The 17,505-nt window shown below is 57.2% G+C and overlaps 1 protein-coding gene across 1 annotated transcript in view; it reads left to right on the top strand.

Annotated features, from left to right (window-relative positions):
* The window catches only part of NACC2 (NACC family member 2), an 83,218-nt gene that overhangs the window by 27,551 nt on the left and 38,162 nt on the right, over nt 1-17,505 (top strand). The window contains exon 2 of the mRNA XM_003794838.3: nt 14,067-15,005. Within this exon, the coding sequence (XP_003794886.1) occupies nt 14,129-15,005 (877 nt within the window). The 5' untranslated portion in view covers nt 14,067-14,128. The remainder of the gene's footprint in view (nt 1-14,066; nt 15,006-17,505) is intronic.

The following is a 17,505-nucleotide window of genomic DNA, read 5'->3' as shown; positions in this document are numbered from 1 at the left end:
TGCTGTCATAGCTCAGCAACCTCCAACTCTTGGGCTTAAGCAATTCTTTTGCCTTAGCCTCCCAAGTAGCTGGGACTATGGGTGCCTGCCACAATGCCTGGCTATGTTTTGGTTGTGGTTGTCAATTGTTTGGCAGGCCCGGGCTGGGTTCGAACCTGCCGGCTCCAGCGTATGTGGCTGGTGCCCTAGCTGCTGAGCTACAGGCGCTGAGCCTCCTTTAGATTTTCTAGCCTTGTTGCACTGCCTGGAACTTCCAGCACTGTGTGGACTGAGGGCGATGTGAATGCCTCCTTGCCCTGCTCCCCATCTTGAGGAGAAAGTGTTAGTCTGTAGATACTTTTTACCAAGTTGGTGAAGTTCCCATCTTTGGGAGTTATTTCTTTGAGAGTTTTATCACGAATGAATGTGATAACCCCTCTTTCATTCCTGATACTGATAATTAACTTGTATCTTCTCTTTTTTCTTTGTCAGTCTTGCTAGAGTTCTGTCAGTTTTATTCATCTTTTCAATGAACCAGCTGTTTTACTGATTTTTCCCCCATTGTTTTTGTGGTCAATTTCATTGATTTCCGCTGTTTGTTATTTCCTTTCTTCTGCTTGCTTTGAGTTTTGGGGGGTATTTTGCCATAGGTTTTTGAAGTGGGAGCTTAGATTATTGATTGAGACTTTTCTTTTTTCTCATATGTACACTTAATGGTGTAAATTTTGCTCTCAGCTGCACAGAAGTGGTGTTCCACACGTTTTCCTACATCATATTTTTCATTTCATTCTGTATCTGACGTCCCGAGTCACCATCTTGGACATAGGGGTTACTCGGGGATCTGTTGTTTATTTCTGAGTGTCTGGAGGTTTCCCTGTTAGGACTTCTGGTCTGATTCTGTTTGGTCGGCACATACACTCTGTGTCATTCCAAGTCTTTCACATTTCTTGAGGTCTGCTTTCTGGGCCAGGACATTGTCCATCTTGGCATATGTTTGGTGAGCACATTCGTGAGTGTGGATCGCTGTTGCTGAGTGGAGTGTTCTCTCAGCGTCGATGATATCCTGTGAGTTGCTGGTATTGTTTAGTTCTCTGCCTGTCTTTGCCGATTTTCTCTCTGGTTGTTTCTCCACCATTGAGAGGTTGTTGACATCTCCAGCTAGAACTGTGAATTTGTCGTCTTGCAGTGCTTCTGGTGTGTGTGTCGTCTAATTTGTAGCTCCACCATTCAGTCTGTGCCGTGTCATCCTCGGGGACTGACCCTTGGATCATTATGTCATCTCCCTCTCTGTCTCTGATGATTTCCTTTGCTCAGAAAATCCGCTTTATTTGATATAAATAAAACAACTTCAGTTGTTGGCTCTCATTTGATGGTTTGCATATCTTTTACTATCCTTTTCATTTCAGGCTACCTATATCACTATATTTGAAATGAGTTTCTTGCTGACAGCATATAACTGGGTTGTATTTTTAAATTTATTCTATCAATTTCAGTTTTTAATGACCATATTTATATCATTAACATTTAATGAAATTATTTATATGCTTATAAGGCTACTATTTTATATTTTTATTTTGTTTGTACTGCTATAGTGTAGTGCTATAATCCTAGCACTCTGGGATGCGGAGGTGGGTGGATCATCTGAGCTCACAAGATCGAGACCAGACTGACCGAGAGCGAGACCCCCATCTCTACTAAAAATAGAAAACCTAGCTGGACTGTGGCTCACCTGTTCATATGTCAGACATTTTCCTTTACAATGGGCATGAGCTACTTTGTAAATAATGAGCTAACAAAGATGGCCTGTAGGGACAGGACCAGATCCCTGCATCTGCCCTGCAAAGGTCTCCACGTGGCCAAACTGTGAAGCCAGCCCCAGCCATTGCTGCCTCCCTCGTGGTGCACTGATCGCAGGGTATTCTGGATGGTGTGGCTGAGACCAGCCCAGTCATCCTGGTCACTGTGAGTTCCTGGGCCCTGATAAGGAAAAGGGATGTGATCCAGGGATGTGATACAAGGCCAGGTGCAGTGGTTCGTGCCTGTAACCCAGCACTCTGGGAGGCCAAGGCAGGTGGATTGTTTGAGCTTAGGAGTTTGAGACCAGCCTGTGAAAAATGAGACCCTGTCTCTGCAAATAGAAAAATTAGCCAGGTGTTATGGCAGGTACCTCTAGTCCCAGTTACTGGGGAGGCTGAGGCAAGAGGATTGCTTGAGCCCAAGAGGTTGCTACGAGCTGTGATATCAGAACACTCTACGGAGGGCGACAAAGTAAGACTCTGTCTCCAAAAAAAAGACAGGATGCAGACAGACTGAGGGATGTAACCTGCCTTAGGGAGAAAACAAACAACAAAAATAGAAAAAGACAGTGACAGCTGAGGTCTGCTGCTGTTTGAGTTCACTCAGATGATGCAAGAAGGGGGGGCGGGGTTATGTCAGGCTGCTCGGCCTGCCCTGGGCAGGCGTGTCCCTTTGGGTGTCCTGTCAGAGTCATTTTCACAGTTGTAAATGAGACTTGTACACATCCACAGTGAGCATGTGTCACATAGTTGTTTAACCCATTAATGGAGGAACCATAGGACAGGAAAGCTGGGGGTGGGGGCACCTGCAGGTGCCTGTGCCTGCACGTCAAAGGCATGTGGGGCCCTGTGCTGCCAGGTCCTCTGCACCGGAGCTGTGGCTGGCTCTTTTCCTAAGGGCCCAGACCCATCACCTCTGGGGCTGCCTTTTCTACAGAGAGGCATCTTTGCATCGTGTCCTGGGGGAAAACGACTGGGCAGAGCTTAGGTATGCAGCAAGTCCCAGGGTGTCTTCTAGACAAATGAGGTGTTGCTGGGAACCCAGGGCATGGGTGTATAGTGCCTGCCACCACCAGTCTCCTTTATTTCCAATTTTCAATAACATTTATTTATTTCTGATACAGAGTCTCACTCTGTCACCCTGGGTAGAGTGCTGTAGCATCATAGCTCACAGCAACCTCTTGGGCTCAAGCAATCCTGTTAGCTCAGCCACCCGAGTAGCTGGGACTATAGGCACCTGCCACAATGCCCACCCAGTTTTTCTATTTTTAGTAGAGACTTAGTCTTGCTCTTGCTCAGACTGGTCTTGAACTCCTAAGCTCAGGTGATCCACCCACCTTGCCCTTCCAGAGTGCTGGGTTAAGTTTTCTTTTTCTTTTTTTTTTGAGACAGAGTCTCACTATGTTGTCCTTGGTAGAGTGCTGTGGCGTCACAGCTCACTGCAACCTCCAACTCTTGGGCTTAAGTGATTCTCTTGCCTCAGCCTCCCGAGTAGCTGAGACTACAGGCACCCACCACAATGCCTGGCTACTTTTTGGTCATAGTTGTCATTGTTGTTTGGCAGGCCCAGGCTAGATTTGAACCTGCCAGCTCCAGTGAATATGGCTGGCCCCCTAGCTGCTGAGCTATAGGCTCTGAGCCTGGGGTAAGTTTTCTTAATAGTCTACATCCCTTGGACCTGATGGGATATCTCACCGCCTGCAACCTGCCTGCTTGTGATGGGGCCTGGTGGCCCTTGTGGACCTTCTCTGTCCAGACTTTCTGATGAGGAGGGTGTTGTCACCTGTTGGGTTGTGGGTAAGGGGCCTACGTCCTGGGACAGGTGCTGCGCAGGCCTCTTATCCCAGCTCCTGAGTGTAGACTGCTTGTCCTGGGCATGGTTTGTATGTCCCCCACCCCCACCCCATCTGCCTTCAGGGTGAGCACTATCCGTTCTGCCTCAAGCATCTCCTGAAGACTGAATTCCCAGTAGACCCTCCATGGCCAGGGGTCCCCTGGAGATGGGGGGGTGGTCAGTGGGCAGTGCCCCATGCAGTGAGTGCCCAGGGGTGGGAACTGCCACCGTCGCCTATGTTCATGGTGGGTCCCAGTGGCTGGATGCTGGAGGCAGCAGGTGCTTGGTGACTGCCCCACTGAGCCTGGGTACCAAGAGCTGTTGCCTGGCCACCCAGCCAGGCAGCATGAGATACCTGGCATCTGACAATAGGTGAGGTCATGGCTTGGCTTTCCTGGGGATCTGGGGACATCAAGGGGCAGCGGCAGAGGGGGACCAGGCCTGGAGAGGAACACCCCCCCCCCAGCATTGTCCCTTTTCCCCTAGCCACAAGGGAAAGGTCTGCCCCATCTCAGGATATGGTGTTCCCCCCACAATAATGCAGGATGGGCCCAGCACCTGTGGCTCAGGTGGCTGGGGCGCCAGCCACGTACACCCAAGGTGGTGAGTTTGAATCCAGCCCAGGCCCACCAAGCAACAATGACGGCTGCAACCAAAAAATAGCCGGGTGTTGTGGCGGGCGCCTGTGGTCCCAGCTACTTGGGAGGCTGAGGCAGGAGACTCGCTTGAGCCCAGGAGTTGGAGGTTGCTGTGAGCTGAAATGCCATGGCACTCTACCCAGGGGGACAGCTTGAGGCTCCTGTCTCAAAAAAAAAAAAAAAATAATGCAGGATGAAATGTGGCCTCAGGCCAGGGACCCAGGGTGATGGACACATGCATCCCCCTCCACCCATGGTTTCTCAGGGCCTGGAAAGTGTGTGTCTGGCCATGGTGGGGGTTTCAGGCTGTAGAGGGGAGGTCCTAGTGCAGGGCGGGCTGGTCCCTGAATAGCAATATCTGGCAGGGGTGGGAGGGGCGATCAGGGAGGGGCTGGGGCCTGAGAGGCCACAGGCTGGCCTGTGCCTGCTGGTTGTCTTCCATGTCCTGCTGGCCTAACTTGTACCTCTGAGACCTGGTGGGGCTATGGGGGTGGGTCCCCCTTGGTGATGCCATCCCTGGCCTTGGAGCCCAATTGGGCTGGGCTTGGCTCTCAGATGACTGCTCATGAAGCCTTTTGCCCCACACCTAGGCTGTTCAACTTGCCTGATGTCCAGGGGCTGCCCAGTGAGGTAGTCCTCTTGCCCCCATCTCTGTTTCTCTAAAGTCTGACCCTGAAAGCCCCCCCCCATGCCATGAGAACCCTGTGAAACAGCCGGGCGGTGTCTGGCCCAAGGCAGCCAGAGCTGTGACCATCTACAACATCCTCCGGGGTGAGGCTTGGCCTTCCCAGGGCTGGACCAGGTGAGTCGAGGCAGGGTGGTGCTGGCCCTCTGGGACTGGAGAGGGAGAGTGCTGGGCTCTCAGTCTGAGCCTGCCTTCCGGAAAGAACTGCCTGCAGCAGCTGCTCAGCAGCCAAGTTCACAAGCCATAAAAGCTGGGTGTTTATATTTACGGCCTTTATTTTCCTATCAGTAATTACCTTTTACGGCCCCAGCTTAAAGGCAGCCCCAGCCAGCTCCAAGCTTCCCGTGGTCCCAGAGCCAAGTGCAGGACCCCCCCCCTTCCCTGCTTTTACACAATAAGATTCTTACATGTTCAAGAGCTTTGGGGAGATTTGGGTTTTGTGGTTAAGATTCTCACACTGGAGCATGAGGACAATTATGCGTAGCTTTTATTTGGCCCCCAGGATTCTTACTGCGTTATCCGTATTTCCTTTAATTTGTGGGATTTCTAGTAAATGGGCTTAAAAATAGGTCTGGGCAGGCTGCCAGGGCAGATGTGGGCAGCAGGCATCTCTGCGTCCCTATCTAATGGCAAGACAGGGCAACCCTGTGTCACTCTGGCCTGTGCCTCCTGCAGGTCACCCAAGGGGCCCCCGTGCACCCCAAGGAGAGGACAGGGCTCCCCTCTTCTGGTCAGGAAGTGGGGCTATGGGTCTAGGGTTGGGCCTGAAGTGTGCTCTGAGCACCCAGGAATGTGCATGGCTGGGGGGTTGAGGTCTGTCTGAGGGGGTTGGAGGCAGGGACTCTGCAGAACTTGGAAAGAGGCCAGGCTGATTGAGGGGTGCTGGGGAGCTGGTCATCTGTTTGGAGGTCATACAGGGACAGACACACAGCACATTGTCAGAGGGCTCGGCAGTCCCCATGTGGCTGGCACCCTGTCAGTGACTGATCATCCTGTCCAAGTCATGTGCAGAGGAGACCTGTCCAGAGGCCATCTTGGTGGCCAGCTGGGAAGGTCCAGCCTTCAGTATTGGTCAGGTGTGTTGCTAACTGTGGATGCTTTGCTGGAGAAGAGACTTGTTTTTTATTAGAGTCTCGCTATGTCACCCTCTATAGAGTGCTGTGGTGTCTCAGCTTACAGCAACTTCAAACTCTTGGGCTTAAGCAATTCTCTTGCCTCAGCCTCCCAAGTAGCTGGGACTATAGGCGCCTGCCACAACACCCGGCTATTTTGTTGTTGTTGCTATAGTTGTCATTGTTGTTTAGCAGGCCCTGGTCAGGTTCGAACCCGTCTGCCACGGTGTATAGGTCCGGGCTGCCCTTAATCACTGAGCTCTGGGCGCTGAGCTGAGACTTGTTTTTTGTTTGACATCTGTAGACTACAGCATATCCCACAGTTACCTCAGTGTCTCTGAGCCAAACGACAGTGCAGGAGGACTGGGCACAGCTGGGGTCCTGGCTGCCCTCCCTAAGCTTCCCTTTGGGTGTTCTCAGGGCCTGCTGCACACAGGCCTGGGCACATGTCTGGACACTGGGTGCTGCTCCAGCCCTTTGCTCAGTTCTGCTAGCCTCTGTGCTTCTGTGGCCTGGGGGCCCTTGACTGTGGCCCTTAGGGTGTCCATCCACATTGAGAGGTGTCCCTCGGTCTGGGTGCCTGCCCCTGGGCTCACTGGGGCAGTTTTGTGACCTGTAGCCTCAGCTAAAACTTTGTCCCCAGGGACCCTGCAGTCTGTTACGATGCCAGCCTTGGGGATTGGTGCTGTGTTGGGCCTTGATGTGGATTCCAGGTGGGGCCGCACTGACTGGCCCCTGCATCCCTGTCCTGGGCCTTCCATTCTGCAGGTCCCTAGCCTGCCTCTCCCTGAGGACATCAGGGCTGGATCAGGGCTGGACCAGGGCTAGAACCAAGAGCCCGCCCTTGGCTTCTCCTGTCTGACTAGGGGTAGCACAGTCCATTAGGGTGGAGGCAGCCCCCTCCCATGGCCCTTCAGTAACCTCTTGGTGGCCTGGCACTTTGCCCAGAATTTTTACCCCGGAATCAGGCATTACCCCAGAAGGGCAGAGTAGGGGCCATTTTAAATTGACATGGCTGTGTGAGTCACATCTTTCTGGAGAACTGTGGATGCCCAAGGCTCAGCCCAGATGGGATGTGCAGAAGGTTAAAATGTAGATGTCCAGGCCCAGCGAACCCCCAAGAGCCACCATGCCTGATGGGTGACTGTGGCTTCCACCTCAGACTCAGGACCCACACCTGTGGAGTGGGAAGCTGATAAGCCCTGCTTGGGAGCCCCTCTGGGACCTGGTAGGAGGTGTGGTGATGCCCCGCCCCACTACAGGCAAGGACATGGCCTGGGACTCCCACTGTCTGGCTCCAGCTGAGGCAGCCTGGCCACTGGCACCAGCAGGTACCTTGCCAGGCCCACAGAGGTGGGGGCAGCTTGTGTGCTGGGGCCGTCTCAGCATAATTGGACCCCCCCAACGCTGATTTAGGATTTCTGTGTGGGCCTGATTTACATTAGATTTTTAAGCATAATTAGAAATGCAGGGAGCTTTGTGTCTTACCTCGCCTTGACTATTTATGGCACGATATGCAGATGAGCAGAGCTATGAATATTAAAGAGGGGAGGGTGCTGCGGCGTTGGTGACCTACAGGCCCATGCACAGTGGACGCCCCTAGCACCCTCCTCTGCTTGCCAGCTCCTGGAGTCTCCCTGCCTTCAAAGCCTCCTGTCCCCGGGTAGAGTGGTCAGGCCATAGGCTGCCTTGGGGCCTCTCTTGCCCATCTCAGACACAGGGGCCAGCAGGAAGCTGCCCCACCCAGAAGTCAGGGGTTCAGGGGAGACCTGCTGTGGGCGTCTGAGCTTTTGAGCGATGAGCTGAGCTGTGCCTGAGGGATGGACTCCTCACACTGATGTTATTTAAATTACAAACATGGATGAGGGAGATTGTTGGCACCTTTCAAAACACTGCTTAATTCCTTGGAAACCTAGAACCACTTTGTGGCTCGTGAGAGCATCGCATACTGCTGGGTACACGGGGGCTGCCCCAGTCCCTGCCCCATCCCTCCCTGGTCCTCAGATCACTGCTCCTTTTCTGAGTGACCACTCTGGCTACTTTGTGCTGTGTTTTGTTTGGCTCTTGACCCTAAACCCCTAAGAAGGTCAAAATACTTTGAGAGTGAGGATTAGAGATGTGTTGGCGCCAGTGGTGAGTTGTGCCTCAGGTGACCAAAGGCACCACCTGCTTAGGTGGTTCCCATGGGTACAGGCTCAGCTGGGTTCCTCAGCTCCTCCTGGGGGCAGAGCCACTGCCCTGTTGGGGTGTCCTCCCACCTGCACCCCTCACTTTGGTGGCCCTGTCTGGGCCCCGTTTATGGGGTGGCCGAGGAGAAAGGACTGATAACCAGAATTTTGGACTTGCAGATGTTGGCTCGTTTCCTTCCCCATCTGAAAAAAAAGCTCCCAGCATATACTCCTTCGTGCAGTTAAAACTAGCTTTTATGGCTGACACTGGTCCAGGCTTGTGGTCTGGGTGGAGGCTGCCAGGGGCCAGGCAAACAGAGCAGGCCTCGCCTGTACTGGTGGTGCTGGCACAGCATGGCCTGTCCCCACACCTCCCCGGCAGGGGCTATCCACCCACAATTGTGGGGACCCTGAAGCTGGGAGGCCTGTGCCCCTCAGCGGAGCAGCCAAGCGTCAGCCAAGGCACTTCTCATCCCTGCTACAGCATTCTGGGAGCCTCGACTACCTGGGGTCTGTCCAGTGAGTGGTAGTCCAGGATTTCTGGCTTTTCCCACTGGGTGAGTGAAGACGACCCAACTGCCTGGGAAGGGGGATGACCAGGTGCCCAGATGCAACTGCCTCCTATCTCCAAGGCTTTGGCAGGGGCAGGAGGCTCAGCCTGACTGTGCCTCAGTTTCCTCATCTGTGGGGGCTGGAAAGCAAGCATGCAGCACATGCATTCCCGGGTGGTTTGGGGCTCCATGAAGGGGCTCCTGGCCTCTGAGACCTTGCCCTGGGGCACCTGCTTCTGCCTGCCCAGCCCAGGTGGCTGGTGGTTCCATTAGCAGGCCAGCCCTGCTCTCCAGTGTCTTAAAAGTTTAATGCAAACCTGGGGGGCAGATGGAGGCCTCGCCCAGCTCCCTGGGGGCCTAGGCACACCCTGAGCTGGGCAGCCTCCACCCTGTAAGGCAGGGCTATGTCCCCTTAAGGATAGGGTGAAAGTAGACTGGAGAGGGAAGGCCGTTGCTCTGAGGCAGCACCTAGCTGTCCTCCTGTTCCCCGAGTTGCTCTCATATGCCGCAGACCTGTCCCATACTCTCACTGTCCTGGGGGCCAACACCTTGGATTGACCTTTCAGGAGCTGTCCTCAGTTGTTGCTGGGGTCTCCTCTTGGAGGGGACGGGGCTGCGCTCAGCTGGCCTGGCAGTGAGACTGGAGCGAGGGTCTGTGGGTGGAACCCGGTTTTCCTTTCCCTGAAAAATGTCCCCATGTGCTGTCCTCCTCCTCTCCTGTGTGGTTAAAGGCTGTGCATTTCCTGAGGTCCAAAACCTCTTATTAGATTGGTAAAATTAAATCCTGCAAAATAATTTAATTTAATTTATCTCGCCTCCCTTTTCTGTGCTGGCAGTGACCCTGCAGAAATTAAACGCTGCATTTCCCAGCTAACCGTGGCCTCGCCTCAGGAACTGCCCCACCCATGCGGGGGTGGGGGGTTCCAAGTACTGTGGACAGGACCCCTAGGCCATGGAGCTGTGACTGCGTCTGAGGTCTGGGAAAGGGGCCCCTCCTTGAAGTAGGACAGCTGCCTTGGCCGAGCGACGCCCTCAGAGTACAACCGGACCCAACCTGGGAACCGTGTCCTCCCACGAGTCTTGCTTGGGGACCATGCTCAGGTTGTGGCAGTTCTTCCACCCCACCTGTGTGTTCATCTAAGGGCTCCTCCCTTCACCCACCTGCTGGCCCAGCAGGACATCTGGACCGGGGACTCCAGGGCAGGTGGGGCTTGGCATTTGGCTGCCCCACCCAGAGGCCCTCAGGTGGGCGTGTCTCTGTGGGTGGAGCTTCCCCAGGGCTGGCACAGCTGCAGGGACTAGACTTGGGCTTTCAGTCACCCACAGAGGTTTCCCAAAGTGGGTTCCATTTGGAGGGCACTGTAAGGGAGCCTCCTGCCTGGCTCCTCAGAACCCTTCGTGAGCAGGTGGGTGTGTATACCTCACTGTGGGGGACCAGGGCCAGGTGTTGGTTTGGGAAGCAAGATGGGGAAACTGAGTCATGGAAAGGAGATGTGGCAGGGCTAGTGCCAGTGTGCAGGGCAGGGTGAGAAGGCACTGGTGTCCCAGCCCAGGCTGGGTCTCTCCCCTCCTAGGGGACAGCCCTGCCTGCAGCCATGGGGCCTCTGAGGCCATGAGGCCTGCCCTGGCTGTGGCCCAGCGGTCAACCTTTGGTTCTGCTCTTGGGGCCCTGGGTGCGCAAGCCAGGTCTGTATTTTATTCTTTCGTCTAAAGTTCAGCTTTGTTCTTGAGGCTTCGAAGAAAGCAACCTAAAACCGGCTCCTGTCGGCTTTCGGCAGGCTGGGCGGGGGCGGCAGGCTCACAGCACAGGTGGCCTGAGGACAAGGCTGCAAAAGCACCAGTTGTCCTTGATCCCTGGGGACCACGACTGCCCTGTCACCTTCCAGGGGAATAATGGTCCCTTCTCTGGGCCAACCGGTCTAAGGCCCTGAGGTATAGGCATGGGCTGAGAGGGCTGGAAGCTGACGGAGATGCCCACCTAGACACCCCATGGAGAGCTGCCCTCCTGCCAGGTCGTAGGAGGAACAGACATCACCAGCCACCATGCGCCCGGCTTGGCCTGTAAGCTTCACAGATGTCACCTCATTCTGCCCTCAAGACCATCTGAGTGTAGCTGTGACCCTGATTCTCAGATCGGCCTGCAAGGCTGTAGTGTCAGTATGGAAGGTGACTGGTGCCCACAGGACCTGGGATGTCAATGCAGCCACAGGCCAGGCCCTCCTGCTGTTGGGAGGGAGAAGCTTCAAGAGCCTGTGCTGTCCTTTGCTCCCTGTGTGGCACCTGGCACTGATCTGCCCAGCCCTGTGCAGCTGGGACCCTCTGGGGCCTGTGCACAGAGTACAACGGCTGGCCTCTGCCTGCCCTGGCCAGGCTGAGCCACACTTCTTACTGCCTGAGAAGGGATCATTATTCTCCTGTCTGGCTCAGGTGACCCCACCTCCCCTGAATGAGGTAGTTTTCCTATGCCCTGCGTCACCATGCACCACAGGCCTCTCACCGTGTGGCCCTCATTCACCCTGCCCAGTGTTCTCCTACTTGCTCACCAGGGGCTGGATAGACCTGGCGCTGCCCTTCCTGAGGGCACAGGGGGCTCCTGGCAGACTTCCTAGAAGTGGTAGCACCTAGGCATGGACCTGAGGATGGAGGATATGGCTGGGGGGGGCGGTGACAGAGCTGAGTCCTGGGTCTCCCTAGCTCTTCAGCACAGATGAGCTTGGGCCATTTCTGTCATCAAAATGGAGGGCCCGTGCCTGCGGCTTCCCCACTCCTGGTTTCCTCCTGTGCCAGTTCCCTGGCTATTGGTCTGTCTGGTCTTTGGAAGGTGAGCCTGTGGTGTGTAAATAGGGAGGTGCCAGGTGGCTGGGAGGGGACACTGGGGTGAATGGCAGGGTGCTGTCACCTTCCCTCCCACCTGGCCCCTGCTCTGTGGCAGCTTCTCAGGCCGGAGGGAGAAAACCTGCCAGTTTGAGCCGGGACCCAGCTCCCATCTTTGGGGTAGATATGCTCTTCCTGGGGTCACAGTTGGTATCAGATGGGGAAACCGAGGCTGGGCAGTCCAGTGGGTGGTTCCTCCAGGACCCATGCAGTTCAGCAGCATACAGTGAGCTCGCCCTTGGGAGGAGGCCTGGGGTTGGCCGCCAACCCTGTACACCTGCCCCCTCCAAGAGAATGGCTCAGTAAAGGTCAGGTGCGGTGGACCCCTTGGCAAGGAGCACAGCCAGATTCCAGCTGAGCAAGTGGGCTGTGGGACTGCCCACGGCCGAGAGTGGGCCTGGAGGAGTGGGCGCCTTCTCTGCCGTCTTTGGAGGGACAGCTCAGGGCTGGGGCTCGTCCTTCCTGGCTCCTAGTTGCCCAGCCACAAAGTTGCTCTTTTCTTAAAGTGCCAGGCAGGGCCTGAGGCTGGGGCAGCTGCTCTGGGACTCCCAGGAGGGGCAGCAGCATGGTGACCTGGAGTGTTGCCTCTCTTCCTGCCTCCTTTCCAGGGCCCCCTGGCCATGTTCCCCCCTATCTGTCCCACCCTCTGCCCTTTCCCCCTCCAGCCCCTCACCCACAGCCTGCCTGCGGGAGGAGTTAAGCTCCCTGCCAGCCCTGCAGACTGTTTGGAATAGTTTAAATGCTTTGACACTGGGGCTGTCCTGGAAGGCCAGGAGGCAGTTTACTGGGTAATTCATATGCAAAACTGCACCATAAATTTCCAGGCTGTCTCAGTTGCCGTGGCACCGCCAAGCATTTCTCGGCGTACAGTACAGTGTTTCTGCCATCTTTGTTTGCATTGCAGTGAGTCATCAAAAGTCTGTCTTGTACCAACACCCGGAGCCGCGCATTCCTCTGGCACCGAAGCTCCACTGTTTTTAAAGCTGGGGCTGGGAGCTGGCATTTACTTCGGCTCCCAAATCAAAGGCGGCTATTCATTCCCGGGAGCTGCCTGAATGTTCGTCTGCATCCGGCCGCTTCATTGAGATGCGGTGCGCTGCCCGGGAGAGCCGGCCTGGGTGCAGCTGAGCTGCGGCGGCCCGCGCCCTGCTCTGCCCTCCTTCTCCTCCCCCTCCTCCTCCCCGGCTCCTCGCGCCCTCCCCACCCTAGGGCTCCCGCTCCATTTGCTGCATTCCCGGAGCAGCTGGGCAGGCGGGCGGGCGTGCGGGGAGCCTGCCCTGCCGGGCTGTGCGGGCAGTGTCGGGCTGCCGGCCGCCGCCGCGAAGGTAGGTGTCCTCGCCGGCTGGTGCCTGCGGCCGGCCGACAACTTCTCCGCAGCGGGCCGCGGGCCTCCCTTCGCAGCGCCCACCTGCCCAACTCCTGGCGCAGGGTGGCTCCGCCCTCCTCCCGGCGCCGGGCGCCTCTGCGGCCGCCGCACTTTCCTCCCGCGGGACACAGCGGCCCTTTGTGCGGCCCTGCGGAGTTGGCGGCGCCTTCCCTGGCACCCCCGCTCCCCTGCGCAGAGACGGGCACAGATAAACAGCGCGGTCGCCCTGCCTCCCCCGCCGGGGTGCTGCGGCCGACGGCTGGGACCCTTTGAGTCACCTGGGCTGGGACCGAGCCAGGAGGGATCGGCCAAGTCGCGAGCAGGGCTGAGAGGGGGGCGCCCGCGAGTGGGGCCGAGACTGGCTCCCAACTCCTGCTCTAGGGCAGCGCCCCTGGCTGGAGCCTCTGGGACCTGTGTAGGGGTCCCGGCCAGGAGGACTCGGGAGACGGAGGGGCGCACTCGCGTGGTCTCCCTGCGCGGAGGAGGCGGAGTTCTCCCAGCTCCAGTTCGCTTCCCGGTGCCAAGCCCCTTCCCTACCTGCGGACGGCTTCTCGTACCCCCAAGGCCGCCTGCCCTCAGGAAACGGGGAGAACAAACCCCAAGCAGTAGGTCTGGAAGGGAGCCCCGCTTGGGGCCCTCCTGGGGGGCAGTGCTGCGGGGCTCCTCGGCATTTGCAAACTTTTCCTGTTCAGTTGCTGCCCCTCGGTACTCTGTCCTGTTATGCCTGGCTTCAGGCCTCTGTCCCTTGCCTATGCTGAGAAGGGCTGTGTGAAGCCCCCTCCTGGGAGGTCTCTAAGAGCAGCCGTCTGTGGAATGGGGCACACGCTCACTCAGGGGCAGCCAGGTCTGTGCTGTAGAGCCCTTTGAGCTGGCTTGTCCCGCAGCTGGGGCTGGGGTCTGCACTGCGAGACCCGGACCCTTCTCTGAGTTGTTCTGGCCTGGCTGAGAGGGGCTGGAGAGGATGTGGCGGGGGTGGGGGGCGTCTTTCTCAGTCCCTTCAGGGAAGGGGCATGGGGACATCAGCCCGATGGGAACTGACTGTGTGTCCCCACTCCCTCCGCAGATGTGCCCCATTCGGGCTGCCCCGCGTTGAGAGTCTGAGGCCCCCCCCCTCCAGAGCCCGCCATGTCTCAGACGCTGCACATCGAGATTCCCAACTTCGGGAACACTGTGCTCGGCTGCCTTAATGAGCAGCGGTTGCTGGGCCTCTACTGTGATGTGTCCATCGTGGTCAAGGGCCAGGCCTTCAAGGCCCACCGGGCTGTCCTGGCCGCCAGCAGCCTATACTTCCGAGACCTGTTCAGTGGCAACAGCAAGAGCGCCTTCGAGCTGCCCGGATCTGTGCCGCCTGCCTGCTTCCAGCAGATCCTGTCCTTCTGCTACACGGGCAGGCTGACCATGACGGCCAGCGAGCAGCTCGTGGTCATGTACACAGCCGGCTTCCTGCAGATCCAGCACATCATCGAGCGTGGCACCGACCTCATGTTCAAGGTGAGCTCGCCCCACTGCGACTCACAGACCGCCGTGATTGAGGAAACCAGCTCTGCGCCCCAGAGCCCCTGCAACCAGCTGCAGCCCACTGCTGCCACCCCCTATGCGGCGTCCCCATCCATGCCCCTCCCGCTGCTGGCCCGTGTCAAGCATGAAGCTGTGGAGCTGCCACCGGCTGCTGGCCTGGGCTTAGCCCCCAAGCGCCCGCTGGAGACGGGCCCTCGGGACGGTGTGGCCACTGGGGCCGCGGTGGCGGCAGGTGTGGCCCCTCTCAAACTGCCTCGTGTCTCCTACTATGGGGTACCTGGCCTGGCCACCCTCATCCCTGGCATGCAGCAGGCTCCCTACCCCCAGGGGGAGCGGGCCAGCCCGGGGGCCAGCAGCCTGCCTGCCACCGACAGCCCCACCTCGTACCACAACGAGGAGGACGAGGAGGACGATGAAGCGTATGACACCATGGTGGAGGAGCAGTATGGCCAGGTGTACATCAAGGCCTCAGGCAGCTACGCAGGTAACAGGCTGGGCCCTTGCACTCCTGTGGCTCCTGCTGTCTGCTGTGAGGAGGGGTGGGAAGGTGGGTGTGCTGGGGCCACAGGGTGAGCCCCACTCAGCCTGCAGGGGATGGCCAAAGCTCAGATTTGATCCAGGATGGGCTGAGAGGCTATGGCAGAGTTGCTGGAAACCATAGCCCAGGTGAAGGTGGCTGTCTTCCCAGGTGGACGAGGAATCAAGGGCTTCAGTGGCCCCCAGATCTGCCAAGGGCTCAAGGCCTCAGTTTCCTTGTCTGTGCCAGTCCCTGGCACTGCACACATCCTGGAGGGCCCACCTTCTTCCCCTCAAGGTTCTACCTTCCCTCTGACTCTGAGGCTGGAGATTGTCCAGGCCAGTGCCAGGAGAGGGCCTGCCATGCCTAGCAGTGCTCCCAAGGTCTTTTTAAAAGGGAGGCTGCTTTCCCTTTTGCCTTGACTGGAGATGCCAGCTACCGCAGACTGGGGTGCACTCCCCGGAGAGTGTTCAGGACTGGCTGGGCAGGGCTTCCTACAGTTGGGCCCAAGATAGGGCGTCCCCTGCAACTCAGCCATGTGCCTGGGCCTGCTGCCTGTGCTGGTTTGCATGCGGGCCGGAGCACAGTGGCCTGGAGCTGGGCTCTGTGCCACCAGTGGGCGGGTGGCCCCAGGACACTGTGAGGACTCTTTGCCCCGCCCCCCATGTCCTTGAGGCCCAGCAGGACACTCCCTGCCCCTCTTCTGCTTCTCCTGGTCTGGTCAGTGCCTGTGGGGGCAGAGGTAGCCAGGGATACTGGGCCTTCAGGACAACCAGGTCCTTTTGCAGCAGCATGTGGCTGCAGCCTGGACAGAGGGATCTTGGCCTCTGCTTTGGCCAACGCGGGAGCAACTCCTGCCCTCCACCAACTGATCTGGGGCCCCCTTTTCCCTGCAACTCCTCCCCTGACTTAGCATTCATTCCCGTGTTTGCACGAATACCGCAGACCCCGAGTTCACAGACCTCCAGACCTTAATGGCTTTGGTTTCTCTTAGTGGCAGCAGGTGGAACTTGCTTTTCTTGAGACCGAGAAATGTGCCAGCTGCTGAATTGACCCTTCCAAAGGGCAGAGAACACCCTGGATGTGGACACTCTTGCCTTGGCACAGGCCTTGGGGACTCTGCCCGGTGCACACTCCCCTCACCTTGCTGACTGCCACCCCCAGGGAGGTGGAGGAGGCTCCCAGGACCCACCCAGGGACCACAAGCCTTCGAGTCCTAGGGCAGACCCCTGGCAGGCTGGGCACCCCTACAATCCCTCAGGATGCTGGACCACAGAGCAGGGAGCAGATTCCGGTCTCTGAATGTCTCCCCAGGGTTCTCCCTGAATAGGCCCTGCTGGTCCATTGTGACCTTGGGCCCCAGCATGCCTGGAACAGTGACAAAAAGGGCACTGGGCTCCCAAGGGACTGCTGGGAGCACGGTGACATTGCCACTGATCTTACACACCTGCTCCTTGGTGCTGGTTCGACCAGAGCCCTCACCTCACACACAGGGTCAGCCCACCCATCTTGATGGGTTCTTAGGAGCCAGTGGGACAGTAGCTGTGAAAAGGTCTGCAGGGTGCGTTTGGGAGACCCTCACACCAGCTCCCCTGGTACCCAGATGAGGCACAGGGTGCTACTGGGGAACATGCAGGGCTGTGTTCCCTCGGGGACTCGTTTGTGCCTTGGGTGACATGACAGTGTCTCTTGCCTCCGTAGGAGTGTCGGTGATGAGAAAGCCTGGTGGACAGTAGGGCCCTGTGTCCTGCCAGCCTGCCATACAGTTTGGCTCCAGATGCTACAGTCAGGGTTTTCTCGCCGTGGTTTTTGTCTTCGACAAGCCTGTAAGTGGGGCAGAGAAAAGGGGTGTGTTATTTCTTGGTTAAAATCTAGGTTATTGGCCATGACGTATCCAGCATCACTGGGTGTGCTGGGCAGCGATGAGCAGGAAGGGGGGCCTTTCCCCTGACACAGAGATGCCCCTGGGGTGCTGGCTCCCCTGCCCCAGGTTCCCTTTGTGCACTGGGGCCTGGGTTTGTCTGGGGAATGTCCTCACACCCACCGAGGAGGCCAGCCAGCCTGCTGTACCTTGTTGGGGGACAGTGCAGGGGTCAGGCAGTGTGGCTGTTTTTGAAATAGTAGAATCCAGAGTGTTCTGAGATGCCTCCCACAATGAGCCCTTTCTCCTTGGTCTCAGTTTCCCCATCTGTCAGGTGACAGGTTGGCCTGAGTGATCTTCAGAACACTTGGGGCCAGTGCCCATCATGTGCAGTGATGTGTGAGCCGTTTTTACCTTCTGCCTCATTAAGAGCAGCCTGTCCTGTAGAGTTAGGCTCTTGACATTGAAATTAAAACACTGCAGATAAAGTGAACTGCCTGGGAACCTGGCAGTTCCTGCCTTGCTTCTGGCCTCAGCCGTCTTCCTCTCCTCTGGGCCTCCCTGTGCTCCCGGTCAGGTGTGGCTGCCTTTGGTTTTCTAGTCTTA

Source organism: Otolemur garnettii, unplaced genomic scaffold (genome assembly GCF_000181295.1).
Source record: "Otolemur garnettii isolate 467f Iridium unplaced genomic scaffold, OtoGar3 scaffold00087, whole genome shotgun sequence".
In the NCBI taxonomy this organism is placed as follows: domain Eukaryota; kingdom Metazoa; phylum Chordata; class Mammalia; order Primates; family Galagidae; genus Otolemur; species Otolemur garnettii.
Note: the sequence above shows the minus strand (reverse complement) of the source record. Positions and strands in the feature narration are given on the sequence as shown.